Below are 19,870 nucleotides of genomic sequence, written 5' to 3' on the forward strand. Positions count from 1 at the left end.
CATGTTTAGGTTAAACAGGATTTTGAATGCAAATCAATTTTAGGTCCCCACAATGATTGTGTGTGCACCAGTCAACAGAGTCATTTGAACCTGTGGCAGCAGAATGTAACAGTATTTTCCTCCTGTCTCTCTGTGTAGGTTTGAGTTTGAGCTGTCTGTGGAGGAGGCCAGGCGCAGGCATCTGAGTGTGTCAGTGAAGAACAGCAAAGCCTCCTTCAGGAGCAGCGATCTCATTGGACAGGTCAGCCAGGATTTGGATTACTGCTTCTGCTATTATGGCTATACTGTACTCATCATACTGTACTATCAGCTGGGTAACTTCGGAGTGAACATGGGAGTCTGTACTTTTTACAAGCAATGCGCACCTTTCTCACCTGGTGTAGATGATGATTCATGCTTCTGTTCTACTCAAGCAAAATCATAACAGTATTATGTAATTACCACTTGTTTAGAATGGTGTATACTAATACATATTAACACCAAACTGTCTTTTTCAGGTGCAGATAGAGCTGGCTCAGATTGACCTGGCCTCAGGGGTCACAGAATGGTGAGTAGTAGCCATAAAACAGAAAGTGGGTGACTAGTGCCTAGATTCAATCCGGAATGGGGAAGATCTGAAATTGAAAGGCAATGTTCCCACGTTTTTGGAGACTGCAGTCACGGTAAACACTGCATATGTCGGCTCAATCAGAAAATACCTTTAAATCTCAATCACGCTATTACGCAGATCTTCCGCGCTCCAGATTTAATTTAGCCCTTATTGATTGTGAGTATAAAGGTCGGTTGGCCGAAATGTGTACATTTGTACTGTTATTATGTTTGCATCTTCTCATTGGAGATCAACTATTTAATCCTCCTCCCCTCCCCCAGGTTTGACTTGAAACAGGAAGCTGAATAATGGATCTGTCATACCACAGGGTTAAAGTTCACCTGTACAGCCTAACTCACGCCGATGCCTTCCCCCACCTACCACTGCTGCAGCCTTCCCTGTCCTATCACCTGTTAATGTCTATCTCTAAATATCTACATATCAATATTATCACTAAAGACAGGGCTCAATAGGTCAGATCCTGGATTGAACCAGGAGAAAGTCTGTATTATATAGTTTCATCTGAAGTTTATACCTAGTATTAATAGTTAAGCTCAAAATGTGTACATACTTATGAAAAGGTTGAAGGTTATACCTGCATACTTTAAGAACTGATGAGGGTTATACCCGTTTATTAAGGTTACTTTTGAAGTTTACATTAATAACTTGTTAGGGATATTTGAAGATCATATGAAGGTTATGTACGTTAAAGGTTAATGTACTAATGAACAATAGCTACATGCATTTATCTTGCTAAAGTAATATCAGTAAGAAAGGAGTTAATATTATCAAGGTAAAGAGACTCTTGCCTGATCCAGGAAGTGAATAGGGACCAGCATGCGGTATACGGTATCAGATTGGTATTATCAAATAACTTGTAAGCAAAGTAACAATAATTTTGGAAGATATCAGTGAATTCCATTATATTATGGAATGATGTTTGCTGTGGAAAATTGTTAAGTATGTTAATACTAATAGAAGGATAATGAGGAAGTAAAATGGTAAGTATGTTAATACTAATAGAATGATAATGAGGAAGTAAAATGGTAAGTATAGTATGAGTCCTTGCGGATTGAGAGAGAGAAATCAGGTCCGGGACAAGGTAGCACGTCCGGTGAACAGTACACTTTAACCCAAATCCTTTACTCAGTGTCTAGTCAGGAACCTCCCTTATTAAAAGAGCATTGATTTTACTTTGCCTTATGTTATCACAGAGACTTCTATAGTATATGCTGTACCAATGGGGCGGCAGGGTAGCCTAGTGGTTAGAGCGTTGGACTAGTAACCGAAAGGTTGCAAGTTCAAATCCCCAAGCTGACTAGGTACAAATCTGTCATTCTGCCCCTGAACGGGCCGTCATTGAAAATAAGAATTTGTTCTTAACTGACTTGCCTAGTTAAAGGTTTATATAAACAGCACTGCACCATGCGAAATTCAGCCAAGGCACTCTGATATTACAGATACTGACCAGTGAGGTTCAAAAGTGTGGCATGTTCATTTCTAACTAATACAAAAAAAGTATTTATCTGTTGCCATTTGTATTTTACTAATTCATCATATATTTTTACTTGCCCTTGTGTTGCTATGCTGCTTTGTGTTTTACATTTGTTTTTTTAACACATTACAATTGTGCACCAGTGAGGTTCAATTCAGAATGAAAGGAATGCCTCAAATTCAAATTCCAATAAAATTACTGAATTTTAATTGAAGGGGATATGGGAAATGGGATATATTCTCTGGTATCCTGAAGTGTGACTTTCAGATTCAATTCAATTTCAACGTATGTTTTATGACTGAATAGAATGTATTTCAATTGCACTGAATTCAATTCAAATCTGAAAAAGATTATCCTAAAATCAGTGTGCATCGTGGCAGTCAAATAAAGTTTTTGCACCCAAAAAATGATTTGTGGTCTTATCTATCATGAGTCTTTTATAACTGTTGCAGTCTTACTATCATGATAACGATCAGCGGTAACTACAGAACCAATCTGTAGGCCTGAGAAGTGAAAACCTGGACCGCAACAACCTGATGTCAACTTGCAGTATCACAAATACCTTTTCTGTAAAATTGCCTTTGTCAAGGTGTCCCCCTCCTCTCCGACCTAGTAGCTAGCTGGAAATGCAGGGTTAGTCACATGACACTAGGCAACAAAAAAAAAGGCATGCCACAGTTAGGCACACCTGGCATGGCAAGCGTGGGATCCTAGCTAACTAAAATATAAACTAGCTAGCTAGCATAGCAGTGAATAAGCCACCCCCCTAATTAGCTATGTCAAACATGAGGTATGTTTGACAGCACAATACTTTATTTTTGGCGGGGGACAAACTCAATATACTTTGAAATGCTGAAAGCCAGATCGAAACAGTAGAAATGATAATGGACCTACATTCATACAGTTTGACTGTGTCCAGCTCGCTAATAATCCCCTAAATGAAAGCTAGACAGTCAAGGAGCATCGGAAATTAGTGGACAATTCTTTGCAAATTTGTAAGGAAACAAAATAACACATTATGGTCCTCCAGACCTCGTTGCAGACTAAATGTGGACCCGGGGGGGAAAACATTTTTTTGACACCCCTGAGCTAGAACCATAAATGATAACTCCAGTGTGATGACTTGTTCAGGGGCGTAATTTATAAACCGTGTGTCAGTACAAAACATACTGGCACTCACACATTTTGGGGTATTCACGCAAACATTGGCATTTATTTTAAAAAATTGCTTGACTTTAGAATGTGCTTAGCTTCCTGCACACTTTAGACCATGCGATGCGCACACCTTCTAAACGTCGCTCCCTTTCAGATGCTCTATTCAGTAGAATTTAACAGATGAACAGACAGTTAATCTTTTGCTTTGAAGTGTTTAGGCTACCTATGCCTACTGATCTTTTTTCATTTTTGGAGTAGACATACAAGACAATGTTTCAGAATCCGCAGGCAGTGTTTAGTTTAGGGAAAAAGTAAACAAAATATTATTGAATCTGTTTACAGGTCCACAACATTTTGCATTTTTTTTTTTTTCAGTAAATGTCAAATACAGCAAATCAAATCAAATTTTATTTGTCACATACACATGGTTAGCAGATGTTAATGCGAGTGTAGCGAAATGCTTGTGCTTCTAGTTCCGACAATGCGGGGTCGAGACATAAACTGAAAAAGTTTTAAACATTCTGCCAACACCTCCAAGTACTTTATATCAAGTTTGCCATTGCTTTTTACTATAGAATCTGCCTTTACCTAATTCCAATAGGCCTACTTCCAAAGTATACAGCAAATAAGGGCATTATTGTCACAGTACCATCAGGAAGTATTCACACACATCTTGACATTGTCCCCATTTTGTTGTGTTACAGCCTGAATGTAAAATCTGTGTCACTGGCCTACACCTTATGTCAAAGTGGAATTATGTTTTTAGAAATGTTTACAAATGAATTTAAAATGAAAAGCTGAAATGTCTTCAGTCAACAAATATTCAACCCCTTTGTTATGGCAAGGCTAAATAAGTTCAAGAGTAAAGATTTAGTTAACAAGTCACGTAATAAGTTGTATGGAATCACTCTGTGTGCAATAATAGTGTTTAACATGATTTTGAATGACTACCTCATCTCTGTACCCCACACATACAATTTCAGTGGGGAGAATTTGATAACCTGCAAAATCGGCAGTGTTTTCTACTTACAAAGCATGTAGAGGTCTGTAATTTTTATCATAGGTACACTTCAACTGTGAGAGACGGAATCTAAAACAAAAATCCAGAAAGTCACATTGTATTGTTTTTAAGTAATTCATTTGCATTTTATTGCATGACATAAGTGCAGTGGGGAAAAACGTATATAGTCAGCCACCAATTGTGCAAGTTCTCCAACTTAAAGAGGCCTGTAATTTTCATCATAGGTACACTTCAACTATGACAGACAAAATGAGAAAAAAAATCCAGAAAATCACATTGTACGATTTTAATGAATTTGTTTGCAAATTATGGTGGAAAATAAGTATTTGGTCAATAACAAAAGTTTCTCAATACTTTGTTATATACCCTTTGTTGGCAATGACAGAGGTCAAAAGTTTTCACACACTGTTGCTGGTATTTTGGCCCATTCCTCCATGCAGATCTCCTCTATAGCAGTGATGTTTTGGGGCTGTTGCTGGGCAACACGGACTTTCAACTCCCTCCAAAGATTTTCTATGGGGTTGAGATCTGGAGACTGGCTAGGCCACTCCAGGACCTTGAAATGCTTCTTACGAAGCCACTCCTTCATTGCCTGGGCGGTGTGTTTGGGATCATTGTCATGCTGAAAGACCCAGCCACGTTTCATCTTCAATGCCCTTGCTGATGGAAGGAGGTTTTCACCCAAAATCTCACGATACATGGCCCCATTCATTCTTTCCTTTACACGGATCAGTCGTCCTGGTCCCTTTGCAGAGAAACAGCCCCAAAGCATGATGATTTTTTCAACCCCTTGCTTCACAGTAGGTATGGTGTTCTTTGGATGCAACTCAGCACTCTTTGTCCTCCAAACACGACGAGTTGAGTTTTTACCAAAAAGTTATATTTTGGTTTCATCTGACCATATGACATTCTCCCAATCTTCTTCTGGATCATCCAAATGCTCTCTAGCAAACTTCAGACGGGCCTGGACATGTACTGGCTTAAGCAGGGGGACACGTCTGGCACTGCAGGATTTGAGTCCCTGGCGGCGTAGTGTGTTACTGATGGTAGGCTTTGTTACTTTGGTCCCAGCTCTCTGCAGGTCATTCACTAGGTCCCCCCGTGTGGTTCTGGGACTTTTGCTCACCGTTCTTGTGATCATTTTGACCCCACGGGGTGAGATCTTGCGTGGAGCCCCAGATCGAGGGAGATTATCAGTGGTCTTGTATGTCTTCCATTTCCTAATAATTGCTCCCGCAGTTGATTTCTTCAAACCAAGCTGCTTACCTATTGCAGATTTAGTCTTCCCAGCCTGGTGCAGGTCTACAATTTTGTTTCTGGTGTCCTTTGACAGCTCTTTGGTCTTGGCCATAGTGGAGTTTGGAATGTGACTGTTTGAGGTTGTGGACAGGTGTCTTTTATACTGATAACAAGTTCAAACAGGTGCCATTAATACAGGTAAGGAGTCTGTCAGAGAGTGAACACAGATATCCACAAACTGAGCGTGAGGCCCTTGCATTGGTTTGGGCTTGTGACATGCTTCACCCGTATGTATATGGCAGGGAATTTGATCTAGTGACTGATCATAAGGCGTTGGAGGCCATTTACAGTCCTCGCTCAAAGCCATGAGTTCGCATCGAACAGTGGGTGCGGAGACTACAACCGTATGACTTTCGTGTTGTCCACATACCAGGGAAAAACAACATTGCTGACCCTCTGTCTCGTCTAATTGGAAAGACTACAGTGAAAGTCACACATGGAGCATGTGAGATTTGTGGCTGTGAACGCAACTCCAAATGCAATGAGCACAAGGGAAGTGGAGAAAGCATCAGCTACAGATGAAGAGCTAAGAGAGGTGAGAAATGCTATTCAGAGTGGGTGTTAGGAGACATGCCAGGCATATGCACAGATTGCAAATTAAATGTGTGTAATTGGACAATTAGTCCTAAGGGGAACATCCATTGTTTTGCCACATGCACTTTATGCCAGGTCTCTATCCTTAGCTCACGAGGGACATTTGGGCATTGTAGGCACAAAACAACATCTCAGGAGTAAAGTACGGTGGCTGGGCATGGACAAGGCTGCAGAGGGACACGTCAAGTCATGCCATGGTTGTCAGACTGTAGTACGAGCAGATGTGCCAGAACCGCGGAGACCCACAGTGCTACCTGATGGGCCGTGGCAGGACGTTGCCACTGACCTATTGTTACCACTACCAACTGGACACTCAATATTAGTAGTTGTAGACTATTATAGCAGATAATATGAATATGATCTCATGCAATCTATTACCGCAGAAAAGGTGATTGATAGTCTGGAGACTATTTTCAGTCGTCATGGTCTACCATTAATAATCTGATCGGATTGTGGCCCACAGTACATGTTATCCCAGTTCCAGAACTTCTGCCAGGAAAATGGGATTCAGCATGGAAAAATTATGCCACAATGGGCATAGGCAAATGGTGAAGCGGCAAAATGTCTCCCTCATGAAACGGATTTGCATTGCACTAGCTGAGGGGCTGGACTGGAAGCGGGAGGTAGGCAAGTATGTGACAGTCTATAGGTCCATTGATCACTCTACCACGAGCAAGAGCCCAGCTGAACTCCTTTTCAAAAGGAAAATTCCAGATATACCTACACCACAGAGTGACCTGGAGACACGGGACTATGATGCTGAGCAGAAAGGGAAAACCAAGATCTATGCAGACAACCTTTGCAGAGCCAAACACTCTGACGTGGACATTGGAGATTAGGTTCTCCTAAAACAGGACAAAACAGACAAGTTCACAACAACCTTCAACAAGACACCACACACTGATCAATAAAGAGGGAAACAATTCAGTTGTTCAATCTCCAACCCGAGCCAGGTATTCAAGGAATAAAGCATTTGGGAAGAGGTATACAATTGAGGAAACAGATCCACAACTAAAGTACACCTCACAACTGAAAGAGACTGTGGAACAGAGTCCTACTCTGAGATATTACATTGAATCCAAACCAGAGACTATCTGTTAGGGATCACCACAAAGACCACAGATTCCCAAGCCAGTCAGGCTTCACAGATAAATTAAACTGCCACAGAAGTTAACACTGCATAACACTGCAAGGGGTAAAGAAAACCAGTATAAACTGAAAAAGGAGGACAAATGCAAAGACTCAATGTTTGAATTATGTTGTGAAAAAGGTGCAGAATGGTTTGCTGCAGTAAGAAAAAAAAAAGAAAAAAATACTGTTTTGTTTTGCTTAGAAGTAAGCTTAAAAGGAAAGTCTATTTGGGCCCCTGAGTAGCACAGCGGTCTAAGACACTGCATCTCAGTGAGGCGTCACTACAGACTCTGGTTTAGATTTTTTATTCTATTTATTTCACCTTTATTTAACCAGGTAGGCCAGTTGAGAACAAGTTCTCATTTACAACTGCGACCTGGCCAAGATAAAGCAAAGCAGTGCGACAAAAACAACAGAGTTACACATGGAATAAAACAAACGTACAGACAATAACACAATAGAAAAATCTATATACAGTGTGCAAATGTAGTAAGTCATTTTGGATTGGAGATGTTTAATGTGAGTCTGGAAGGAGAGTTTACAGTCTAACCAGATACCTAGTATTTGTAGAGCCCATAGGGCGGCGCACAATTGGCCCAGCGTTGTCCGGGTTAGGGTTTTGCCAGGGTAGGCCGTCATTGTAAATAAGAATGTGTTCTTAACTGACTAGGCTAATTATTATAAAGGTTGCATAAAAAACTAAAATTAGGAGAACAGAAATAACAACATAAAACAGATTTCAGAAACAAAGGTTGCTATACAGGTAAAGAATGAGTGTGGTTGTGTATGTCAGGTTGACATTGAAGTTCATATCCAAGTAAAGGGGATGTTGTGTATTGATGTGATGTACGGATATATGACGTCACCACGTCAGTAAAAGGAATGTGTGGCTTTTTACATGGACAGTGATGTAGTAGAAACATGTTGAATTTTACCCCCGAGTCTGGTTGATTCAATTCAGTATAATATCCTAACTTAGCCCACATAGTAAGTATAGGACTGAACAGCTGCTACTAGCTAGCTAATTCATTCACATCAGTCGAGTAGGATGAAACATTAACTAACGTTACATGTCAGTTACACTACTAGCTCAGCACTGGGAATAAACCAGTGTTTGCTCATAGGTCTGCGGACAGAGCTCAGTTTTTATGTCATACATAATTATTGATGTAGTTTATAGGCTCATCAGAAACGTCCAGATCCTGAAATAGGCAAAACTTGAAACTGCTCTCCATGGGTCATGTGCAGATCCTAGCTTATGACGCGATTTTCAGACTGTGGCTGCCTGCCCCATGATTAAATGCCTCAATAATGGAATACCGAATGACATTCATGCTTTCCTGTAAAATCGAGTGGTTATGTTGTCTAAACTCATAGGTACTCACGCTTGTGTTGATCAGTTGTATGTTATTGAGCCTATCCACAATTATATAGACTACAAGTTAAAGTGCTTAAGGTTGTAAAAGTTGTGGAAGTGGCTGCCTCACTGAGCCAAGCCAATTTGGACTGGACACGTGATCCACTACAGTGACTGTCAATCATCAAATCATTGGAATGAAATTAAAATAAAAAATAAATAAAAAGTTTGTTCGATGACATATGTAAGATCAAAAAAATTAAGAAAAAAATAATTTATAATTTCTGTGTTGTCAGGATGCCACGAATATTAACTGGCCAAAACTTATGGTGCACGGGTTGAACCAGAACGCATCATTAAAACCATGAAATCATTATTTCGTTTCTCGTTATTTAATATAACCTTCAAAATAAACGTGTGTTGTTTGAGTTCAGATTCAATCAAATAAATGAGCAACGACCCTTTGCTCGTTTTTTTTAATTTTTTATCTTGTCATCTACTAGGAAATATTATTGGCCAGAAAGTACACGGACCCGACTAGATGCAATATCTCTTTGGCAGGAGTAGCCTATTTGGACTAGTCCGCCGACAACACATTAATTGAAAGAGTCAACGATTTAATCAATATATTTACCTTTAAAAAACGATAATTGAATTTTGTTTGGAAGTTGGATCGTGAGAATAAAGGCTATACCGTATTTTCATGTACCGTCTATGTGGATTGTGGTTAATTTGGTCCATCCCCCGGATACAGTACAGTGAGTAATAATTTTAGCAAATTAAACCCTACAAAGGGGCATAGGCTACAATAGCTGTGATACTACCCCTCTTTTGACGGAAAGTGCGTCTAGCTAGGCAGCTATAGTGTTGCATTCTTGAATCATCGTTACTTTCGTTTTCGCTTCCACGTCTACAAATTAGATGACATTAGAAACTGAGACAGTTGTACACGCCTGGTATGTAACTTAGACAATATTTTAGCAAAACTTCGGGCCCACCTGGCACCGAAAACAATTTAATAAACTATAGCATAGCCGTAATGTTAAAATAGAAAATATGCATAGAAAATTACAAGTTCATAATGTTATTTTTTAATCATTTGAATAATCGGTGAATTAAATCAATTGAACAATGTATTATTCTCGATGTGTATTTATGTTTTAATCTAAAACTACGCGCGTTATATTCTAACTTGGACTATTCATTCGGATTTAGTAGCCTCAAATTTTTTAGGCTACTAAATCGAGATAGGCTATCGTCAACCTTGGGCTGTGTTGCAACTTGTGAAACGAAAGTGATACTATTTTCTGTGGCGTCGCGAGTTGGCACAAAACGGCCATGAGATTTTCTTATTGATGATATTCATCCAACAAAGGCCTATTTCCTGCTGTGTAGGACACACTGCGTTTGACCGGGTGAAGCAAGAAGACTTAAATCAACATGGCAGAAAATGACGTTGACATGCTGGATGTGTGTGATAATGTGAGTAGGCTGGTTTGAGGACAAATACTTGAGTACCTTTAATATTGCAGCGACCGAAAGCAACACCCAGCTAACCTCGTTAGGAGGTTCAGATTTCATGGCGTAACTGTTAACATGCTGACCGCATCTCTCCTCCATGTTGATTTTGTCCGCCTACTAGACGTGACCAGGACACGCAGGTTGACATATGAAAACGAACTCTGAACCAACTATATTCATTTGGAGACAGGTCGAAAAGCATTAAACATTTATGCTAGCTAGCTTGCAATTTTTTCCTGGGATATAAACATTGGGTTGTTATTTTACCTGAAATGCACAAGGTCCTCTACTCAAACAATTAATCCACAAATAAAATGGTAACAGTTAGTTTATAGTAATATCTCCTCCTTCAAGCTTCTTCTTTTGAACTTTATATGGTGTTTGGCAACCAACTTTAAGGTGCATTACCACCACCAACTGGACTGTGGACCTCAGTTCACCTATCAATCACCCACGTAGGTATATGCTCCTAAAAACTGATGGGAGAGGTGGAACTTGCAGCATGTCAAGCTTCACAAGTAAAACCAAGTTCTATTGTAGCGCCTGGCTACACTGATGCTCATTGACACACACGAGCAGTGAGGGTGCAATGATTGAATAACATGTATGTGTACATTTATTTTGCAACGCGTGCGGTGTGGTCAGTATGTAATGTGTTGGATTGGGTTAGGGTCCCGGTCGGGGCTACTTCCAAATTCATTACCTTGGTGTCAGGGGTGGGGTGGACTTAGTAAAGAAAAACACCTAACAACCTGGTCAAGAGGTTTGGATCTCTTGGAGAGTAACTGCGTTGGGTTGACAGTCACTGGACCCGGGTTCCTGGAATATGAATTTGCTACAATATTTATACATTAACTTATTTTTAGCCAAACAGCAGCTTGTTTGATATAATGGGTATATTATTTTGGATATTGAACAGCAGTAATAGATAAGTTGTTTGACATAAATTCTCAATTTCTAACAGTTTTTAATTAAACGTATCATCTTAGTAGACCTTCTTATCCAGAGCGATTTAGGATTAAGTGCCTTGCTCAAAGGCACATTGACAGATTTTACATCTAGTCGGCTCAGGGATTCAAGCCATCTGTTACTGTCCCAATGCTCTTAACCACTAGGCTACCTTCCACCTTTTAATCTTAAAGGACAAAGGGAACTAACTACCTCTTACTTTCTTCACAGATAATTGTGCACTTGCAACACTCGAGACAGTAAATTCTCCTGATACTGGTAGCAGTGAATCTGCATGAGAGCACCAATCACAGCAATGGCCACATGACAATTCCCAAGGGCAGGGTTATAGCATAAGTACTGTATCAAACGATGCTGCTGGGATAGCCAGGGATATACTTAATAAGCAATAAGGCCCGAGGGGGTGTGATGTATTGCCATTATATACTGAACAAAATATAAACACAGCATTCAACAATTTTGCTGAGTTGCAGTTCATATAAGGAAATCAGTCAATTGAAATTAATTAGGCCCTAATCTATGGATTTCACATGACTGGGCAGGGGCGCAGCCATGGGTAGGCATACGCCTATCTACTTCAGAGCCATGTCCACACACTAGGGAGCCCTACAAAAGGGCTTTATTAGAGACAGAAATACTCCTCAGTTTCATCAGCTGTCTGGGTGGCTGGTCTCAGACGATCCCGCAGGTGAAGACGACAGATGTGGAGAGGCCCTGCCCCGCCCCCCTTTCGGAAAAGCTGACCACGACTCCATTTTGTTGATCCCTGCCTACAGACAGAAACTAAAACAAGAGGCTCCCACGCTGAGGTCTGTCCAACGCTGGTCCGACCAAGCTGACTCCACACTCCAAGACTGCTTCCATCACGTGGACTGGGAGATGTTTCGTATTGCGTCAGATAACAACATTGACGAATACGCTGATTCGGTGTGCGAGTTCATTAGAACGTGCGTTGAAGATGTCGTTCCCATAGCAACGATTAAAACATTCCCTAACCAGAAACCGTGGATTGATGGCAGCATTCGTGTGAAACTGAAAGCGCGAACCACTGCTTTTAATCAGGGCAAGGTGTCTGGTAACATGACCGAATACAAACAGTGCAGCTATTCCCTCCGCAAGGCTATCAAACAAGCTAAACGCCAGTACAGAGACAAAGTAGAATCTCAATTCAACGGCTCAGACACAAGAGGCATGTGGCAGGGTCTACAGTCAATCACGGACTACAGGAAGAAATCCAGCCCAGTCACGGACCAGGATGTCTTGCTCCCAGGCAGACTAAATAACTTTTTTGCCCGCTTTGAGGACAATACAGTGCCACTGACACGGCCTGCAACGAAAACATGCGGTCTCTCCTTCACTGCAGCCGAGGTGAGTAAGACATTTAAACGTGTTAACCCTCGCAAGGCTGCAGGCCCAGACGGCATCCCCAGCCGCGCCCTCAGAGCATGCGCAGACCAGCTGGCCGGTGTGTTTACGGACATATTCAATCAATCCCTATACCAGTCTGCTGTTCCCACATGCTTCAAGAGGGCCACCATTGTTCCTGTTGCCAAGAAAGCTAAGGTAACTGAGCTAAACGACTACCGCCCCGTAGCACTCACATCCGTCATCATGAAGTGCTTTGAGAGACTAGTCAAGGACCATATCACCTCCACCCTACCTGACACCCTAGACCCACTCCAATTTGCTTACCGCCCAAATAGGTCCACAGACGATGCAATCTCAACCACACTGCACACTGCCCTAACCCATCTGGACAAGAGGAATACCTATGTGAGAATGCTGTTCATCGACTACAGCTCGGCATTCAACACCATAGTACCCTCCAAGCTCGACCCCGCCCTGTGCAACTGGGTACTGGACTTCCTGACGGGCCGCCCCCAGGTGGTGAGGGTAGGCAACAACATCTCCTCCCCGCTGATCCTCAACACTGGGGCCCCACAAGGGTGCGTTCTGAGCCCTCTCCTGTACTCCCTGTTCACCCACGACTGCGTGGCCATGCACGCCTCCAACTCAATCATCAAGTTTGCGGACGACACAACGGTGGTAGGCTTGATTACCAACAACGACGAGACGGCCTACAGGGAGGAGGTGAGGGCCCTCGGAGTGTGGTGTCAGGAAAATAACCTCACACTCAACGTCAACAAAACTAAGGAGATGTTTGTGGACTTCAGGAAACAGCAGAGGGAACACCCCCCTATCCACATCGATGGAACAGTAGTGGAGAGGGTAGCAAGTTTTAAGTTCCTCGGCATACACATCACAGACAAACTGAATTGGTCCACTCACACAGACAGCATCGTGAAGAAGGCGCAGCAGCGCCTTTTCAACTTCAGGAGGCTGAAGAAATTTGGCTCGTCACCAAAAGCACTCACAAACTTCTACAGATGCACAATCGAGAGCATCCTGGCGGGCTGTATCACCGCCTGGTATGGCAACTGCACTGCCCTCAACCGTAAGGCTCTCCAGAGGGTAGTGAGGTCTGCACAACGCATCACCGGGGGGAAACTACCTGCCCTCCAGGACACCTACACCACCCGATGTCACAGGAAGGCCATAAAGATCATCAAGGACATCAACCACCCGAGCCACTGCCTGTTCACCCCGCTATCATCCAGAAGGCGAGGTCAGTACAGGTGCATCAAAGCTGGGACCGAGAGACTGAAAAACAGCTTCTATCTCAAGGCCATCAGACTGTTAAACAGCCACCACTAACACTGAGTGGCTGCTGCCAACACACTGACAATGACTCAACTCCAGCCACTTTAATAATGGGAATTGATGGGAAATGATGTAAATATATCACTAGCCACTTTAAACAATGCTACCTTATATAATGTTACTTACCCTACATTATTCATCTCATATGCATACGTATATACTGTACTCTATATCATCGACTGTATCCTTATGTAATACATGTATCACTAGCCACTTTAACTATGCCACTTTGTTTACATACTCATCTCATTTGTACATACTGTACTCGATACCATCTACTGTATCTTGCCTATGCTGCTCTGTACCATCACTCATTCATATATCCTTATGTACATATTCTTTATCCCCTTACACTGTGTACAAGACAGTAGTTTTGGAATTGTTAGTTAGATTACTTGTTATTACTGCATTGTCGGAACTAGAAGCACAAGCATTTCGCTACACTCGCATTAACATCTGCTAACCATGTGTATGTGACAAATAAAATTTGATTTGATTTGAGATTCTGGGATGGCGACAGAGGCGGCTTATGGTAGAGAAATTAACATTAAATTATCTGGCAAAAGCTCTGGTGGGCATACCCACAGTTAGCATACCAATTCCACGCTCCCTCAACTTGACACATTTGTGGCATTGTGTTGTGACAAACCTGCACATTTTAGACTGGCCTTTTGTCCCCAACACAAGGTTCACCTGTGATCATGCTATTTAATAAGCTTCTTGATATGCAACACCTGTCAGGTGGATGGAGTATCTTGGCAAAGGAGAAATGCACACTAACAGAGATGTAAACAAATTTGTGCAAAACATTTGAGAGAAATGAGCTTTTTGTTCATATGGAACATTTCATGTTTTATTTCAGCTCATGAAACATGGGACCAACAACACATTACATTTTGCCTTTATATTTTTGTTCAGTATACCATGTCTAAGAACTGTTATTAAAGGCTCTGCATGGTCAATCCGATGTCTGCAGTGGCCGTACAGCATTTACCACAATACAGCCTCTACAGAAGTCAGGGCATTCATACTTCTTGTGCTGCTCATAGCAGAGTTGTTGTAAAGGTCGTGGTCAAGGAAGTGAGTTCGTGTTTATACAGGACCTCCCGCTCCCACCTACCGTCAACCAATCATGTCTATACGGAGCCCTCCGTATTCTTTAAAAATGTATGTAAATATAAAGCTATTCATGAGAGGGTATACTTATGTTTTACCTAAAAGGTGGCTAAGTAACTTATGTGGAACTAGACGAACCAAACAACAGTAGTTTGCTTGTGTTCGAATTAGATTATATGAGAACCACATTTCTTCAGGAAGAGAAACTGCACAACGAAAATTGCACTGTATGTGAAAATCTACAACCCGTACACATCTCGCTCTTCTCTTGCAGTCTGACCCAGCCTTGGCTGCCAGTAGAGCACCGCACTATCCACAATGGACGTCTCCTAGCCCCCATGGGAGAGGTGATATGGTAGGTATTGTTTTTCTTACGTGGAATAATTTAATACCACAATTATGAAATGTGCTATTCTGTGATGAGTGAAAATATTAACCCCCTCCTATCTCTTTTAGACCTATTCTTCAGGAACAAGTGGGGAGCCAGTGATAGTAACACAGCCACATTCATGTCCTAGCAGTCACACCCAAAGGACTGTTTTGACTGATAAGCAAAAGGTAAGGAGTAAACAGTGTAATTATGATCATGTCAACTAGTCTCTGACTCAGGCGATTTTATCTTTATCATACCTGTTTGCATAGACTATCCAATGCTGTTTCATGAAGTTACCAAAACCAATCACAATTAAAGTTAGGGTAAGATCAACATCATACTGATGTTCAGTTATTCTTTCAGAACCTGTATTTGACAGATGATGAATCTGAAGAAGGACTGGATACACCACCCCAGGTTAACACCACAAGTTGACAATATATTTGTAAATATCTGAATGACATGTAGGACGTTATATAGTATGTAAAGTACATGTTAAAGAATAATCATTATTTTTTATGAAATGTTTTTTCTAAAGCTCTGGATGACAGAAGTAGCTATCAGAGCTAGGACTGAATAAACTGTTGCGTCAACAACCATATTTATGCTCAGACATTTTTTTCAGGATCTGAATCAAGCTAAGGTTGAAGAGAGAAAGCAGCCATCAGCATCTCCAGATGAGGCTACAGTCTACGTCACTGTGAAGTGGCCTAGGAAAGACCTTCCACCAAAATGGGAATCTACACTAGAGAAAACTCTCCAGTCATGGCTCAATAAAGACTTTGGTGATAAGACTACAGATTGTACCTTGAAAGGTCTTTATTGCAATGGGTCATGGGCTGAGGTCAAGATAACTCCCTCAACAGGTGAGAATGATGGAGTCAAAAATGTGAAGTTCATTACAAAAATACCTAGTACCCATTTTAAATGTTGAGGATAAAGCCATAGTGGTGCTGCTAAGAAGAAAATATTAACATCAACAGTACATTATTGTGTTGGAGAGTGAATTCTCAAATGCATGCTTTTATCTGGGAACTAATATTTTATCAGATATGTCAGCATGTTTGATTTGGTTACAGTTATTCTGTTATTTTAAATCCTTTTTTGATTCTTAATGTTAATCTTAATATATTAATCTGCCCTATTGAAGATCTAAAAGTACTTCTGAATCAGAGGGCAACACAGATGACCTTCAAAGACCAGGCCAAGACAACCGCTACTGTGCAGTTTCACAAGACTGCACCATCTACATCCTGGAACCAATCAGACTTTAAACCTAGCTCAATGGATGGCTCTCCTCCAACATCACACACTCCACAGGATGTAATTGGCTTTGCTTTTGTAAATGTTTGATTATTTGATTGCATTTTCAAAATCAACTATAATATAAAAAGTATAGATGTAAGATATGTAAATCTTTTTAATATTATATTTTCCCACCAGGTCAAACTCCCAATGACTGTAAGGACTATCATTGATCTCAGTGGCATCCCACATGAAGCACAGGTTGCCCTTCAGACCAGGTTCAGTCAGTACCGCACTTATCACTCACTGACCTTTACTGGGAACTTTGAGGAAGTGGAGAAGTTCCAAAGAGAGGTGAACAAGGTCATCAAGGAAGCTGAGGCTAGGCCAGCAGGTGATTGGAATGGTTTAGCAGCGACACCAAGCATGACTCACAAGGGAATGAACACCCATGAAGCCCCTGGGCAAACAGAAATGAGCTTTCCAGTCCCACTGACCCTCTTTGGGTACATTAACCAGGCCTACCAGGAGGAGATGGAGGACATAGAGAAAAGAAATGGAGTCAAAATCAATGCAGATGTGAAGGTGTCCATCAAAGAAGATTCAGAGAAAACAGGCAGAGATTGTCTGCTGCCCGAAGCCTACCAGGAGTTTATTGACCTCTTCCAGAAGTGTGCAGGTGATTTTCACAGCAACTCCGCACATCTGCCACACATGAATCTAGAAGACCTCCAGAATACGCTGAAGAACATCCAGAATGAGGAGTCCAGGCTGGTGCTGAATGTGTCCGCCAACAGTTGCAATGTGTTTGGGCCGAAGCAGAGCATGGTAGCAGTCAGGAAGGCTTTTGGGGTGGGCCACAGCTCCACAGTGAAGACCTTCGGAATGGATCACAGCTCCACAGATGAGGCCTTTGGATCTGGAAGGAGATCTACAGAGATTCCACAGAAGATTGTGCTTGACATCAAAGACCCACTGGTGTCAAGTGGGCTGTCCATGGACCCAGCCCACTGGGAGATGATTCAAAAAATATTTGATGAACAAATAAAAGCAATCCAAAATAAATTTGGAGTAGTTTTCATGAATAATCCCTCTCAGGGGAAGGTCAGAGTGACAACCAGACCAATCAAGTCCCAACACACTGCCTCTCTGGAAAGCCACGCCATCAGAGCTCTCATGCACCTCTACCAGAAGGTTGCCACGTCGACAATGAGCTGCTATCTGCTAGACACTACCCAGGCAGGGACCGTGGGGGATATGCTGGAGAAGATCCGCTCTCGACACCAATGTGTTGGTGCAGGAGAAAAATACGGTCCCTGGAGGCTGATTGGCCTACCGGAGCATTTAGGCCCTGCTGTCAAAGAGCTTGAAGAGAAGCTGGGTGGGCCTGTGTTTAAAGAGGAAGACAAGCAGAGGATTGTGTATCCTGAAGACTTCAACACTGGAGCTGCTGAGGTGGGAGCAGCTGGAGAAGCGACATGCCCCATATGCATGGATATATTTACCAACAAGGAGAAGTTGTCGTGCACCCATGAGTTTTGTAGAGAGTGTCTGAGGCGATCAGTGGAATCCATGGGCCCCAGCTGTCCTGTGTGTAAGGATGTGTACGGGAAGGTGGAGGGAGACCAGCCTGATGGAACAATGACACACACTATTTCTTACACCAACCTACCTGGATTCACTCAATGTGACACGATAGTTATCAACTATGATATTCCAGATGGAAAACAGACGGTAAAAGCCTCAGGTTCTTCATTATTCTGTAAATGTAAAAGTTGACAATACATTCGCTCCCAATTTCCACTGCAGTGTTTTATATTTACACAGCCATTTGTTGCCTTTGCTATTAGTTTTTGTTTACATTGTCTGGTTTCAGAAGAAACATCCCAACCCTGGAAAGCACTTCTATGGGACCCAAAGAAGGGCTTATCTACCCAATAACATTGAGGGGAATGAGGTCCTGAAGCTGCTGAAGAAAGCATTTAATCAGAGGCTGATTTTCACAGTTGGGATCTCCAGAACCACTGGGGCAGAAAACGTAGTGACCTGGAATGACATTCACCACAAAACCAACATCGGAGGAGGGGCACAAAGGTACACCATCTAAGACTATAGATATGAATACACTTCTGTATGCCTCTAGTGACTAACATAGTTAACATTTTCTTATGTCATGTATACATGTTTTTTGTATATTTTGCATTGACTTAATTCAGGTCAAGTGTCTACTACTACCTTGTCTGGGGGAACAACATTGATCCCTCATGAGATTTAAACCAGAAGCAAGCTCAGAAATAATTGGAGAATTTGTTTAATTCAAAGTTGTGTGTGCTTTGTGTTTGCCCAGTTTCGGCTATCCTGACCATGACTACCTGAGCAGAGTGAAAGATGAGCTGAAAGCCAAAGGCATCAAATGAAGACATTTTTGGAAATAGAACAGAAGACTAGTTCAGTTGAGATTCAAAGCTGCATACTTTCAAATTATACAGAGAGGGGAAAGCTATACTATGGAATCAAGATGTTTGTTGATCGTTTGCCATATTGTTTGCCATATCACTGTTCCCTCTCTGGGTTCTGACAATACTACAAGAGTCTCTTGGAAAATGTTTTGCTGTCAGGGACCTTTTTGGTTAAGATTCTTTGTTTTATGAAGCCATTTGTCTAAACAAATGTCAACTTTCGAGGGATTTAGTTTTGATTGGTATACTGGTATTATTTTTATTTTAGATACTTGGATCTAGGCTAACGTGTGAGCTATGACGAAATATGGAACATTCATCTTGTTTAATTATTATGTCAGTGCTTTTAAACAGAATGGTAACATTCAGATTTAAAATCAACCTCAACATATTATAATTATCAGTTGGTGATCTCATTATTAGATAAACAGATCCACTTGCTCACTTAAGGCCCAATAAATGTGTTCTTGTGTGATTAACTCAAGTTTGTGTGGAATTTTGTTCGATGATTGGTAATAAAAATAAAAAGTTAATTTAAGACTGATCTCACATTTGTTTATATTTGTGGTGAATTTGGTATTAATTGTTGTATCCTCCACAATATGCAAACTCTAGTCCAGTCCAGCTAGATATGAAAACACAACCATACAAGTGACCAAACGATGTAACATCGAACTCGAAATAAAATGACAACATAAAAGGGAACTAAAAGAACACAAATCCAGTTGATTGTTTTCTGTACAGTTTCTAAAATTGTATTTATAACAATCTGTTATTTAGCTTGAAAGTACTCTACCAAATACAAACATTCTCTTTCCAGAATAA

At 41.4% G+C, this 19,870-nt stretch overlaps 2 protein-coding genes across 4 annotated transcripts in view; both read left to right on the top strand.

Moving 5' to 3' along the window:
- LOC139412641 (uncharacterized) overlaps positions 1 to 2,491 on the top strand; it is a 91,784-nt gene extending 89,293 nt beyond the window's left edge. The window contains exons 94-96 of the mRNA XM_071159322.1: positions 139 to 241; positions 498 to 547; positions 871 to 2,491. Of these exons, the coding sequence (XP_071015423.1) occupies positions 139 to 241; positions 498 to 547; positions 871 to 898 (181 nt within the window). The 3' untranslated portion in view covers positions 899 to 2,491. The remainder of the gene's footprint in view (positions 1 to 138; positions 242 to 497; positions 548 to 870) is intronic.
- A 6,641-nt stretch (positions 2,492 to 9,132) lies between these two features.
- LOC139413581 (E3 ubiquitin-protein ligase DTX3L-like) lies at positions 9,133 to 19,583 on the top strand. Of its 3 annotated transcripts, none has more exons than XM_071161103.1 (10): positions 9,133 to 9,399; positions 10,037 to 10,123; positions 15,243 to 15,323; positions 15,425 to 15,526; positions 15,705 to 15,758; positions 15,967 to 16,207; positions 16,492 to 16,664; positions 16,785 to 18,320; positions 18,463 to 18,680; positions 18,934 to 19,583. In XM_071161103.1, the coding sequence occupies exons 2-10, from the start codon at positions 10,082 to 10,084 to the stop codon at positions 19,001 to 19,003; spliced, it is 2,517 nt and encodes an 838-aa protein (XP_071017204.1). In that variant the 5' UTR covers positions 9,133 to 9,399; positions 10,037 to 10,081; the 3' UTR covers positions 19,004 to 19,583. The 3 variants fall into 3 exon arrangements, with proteins under 3 accessions (XP_071017204.1, XP_071017203.1, XP_071017205.1); XM_071161102.1 differs by having other exon boundaries at positions 9,393 to 9,597; XM_071161104.1 differs by lacking the exons at positions 9,133 to 9,399; positions 10,037 to 10,123 and adding an exon at positions 11,679 to 11,842 and having other exon boundaries at positions 14,373 to 15,323.
- Positions 19,584 to 19,870: the final 287 nt, after the last annotated feature.

This window comes from Oncorhynchus clarkii, chromosome 7 (assembly GCF_045791955.1).
Source record: "Oncorhynchus clarkii lewisi isolate Uvic-CL-2024 chromosome 7, UVic_Ocla_1.0, whole genome shotgun sequence".
NCBI classification, from domain to species: Eukaryota; Metazoa; Chordata; class Actinopteri; order Salmoniformes; family Salmonidae; genus Oncorhynchus; species Oncorhynchus clarkii.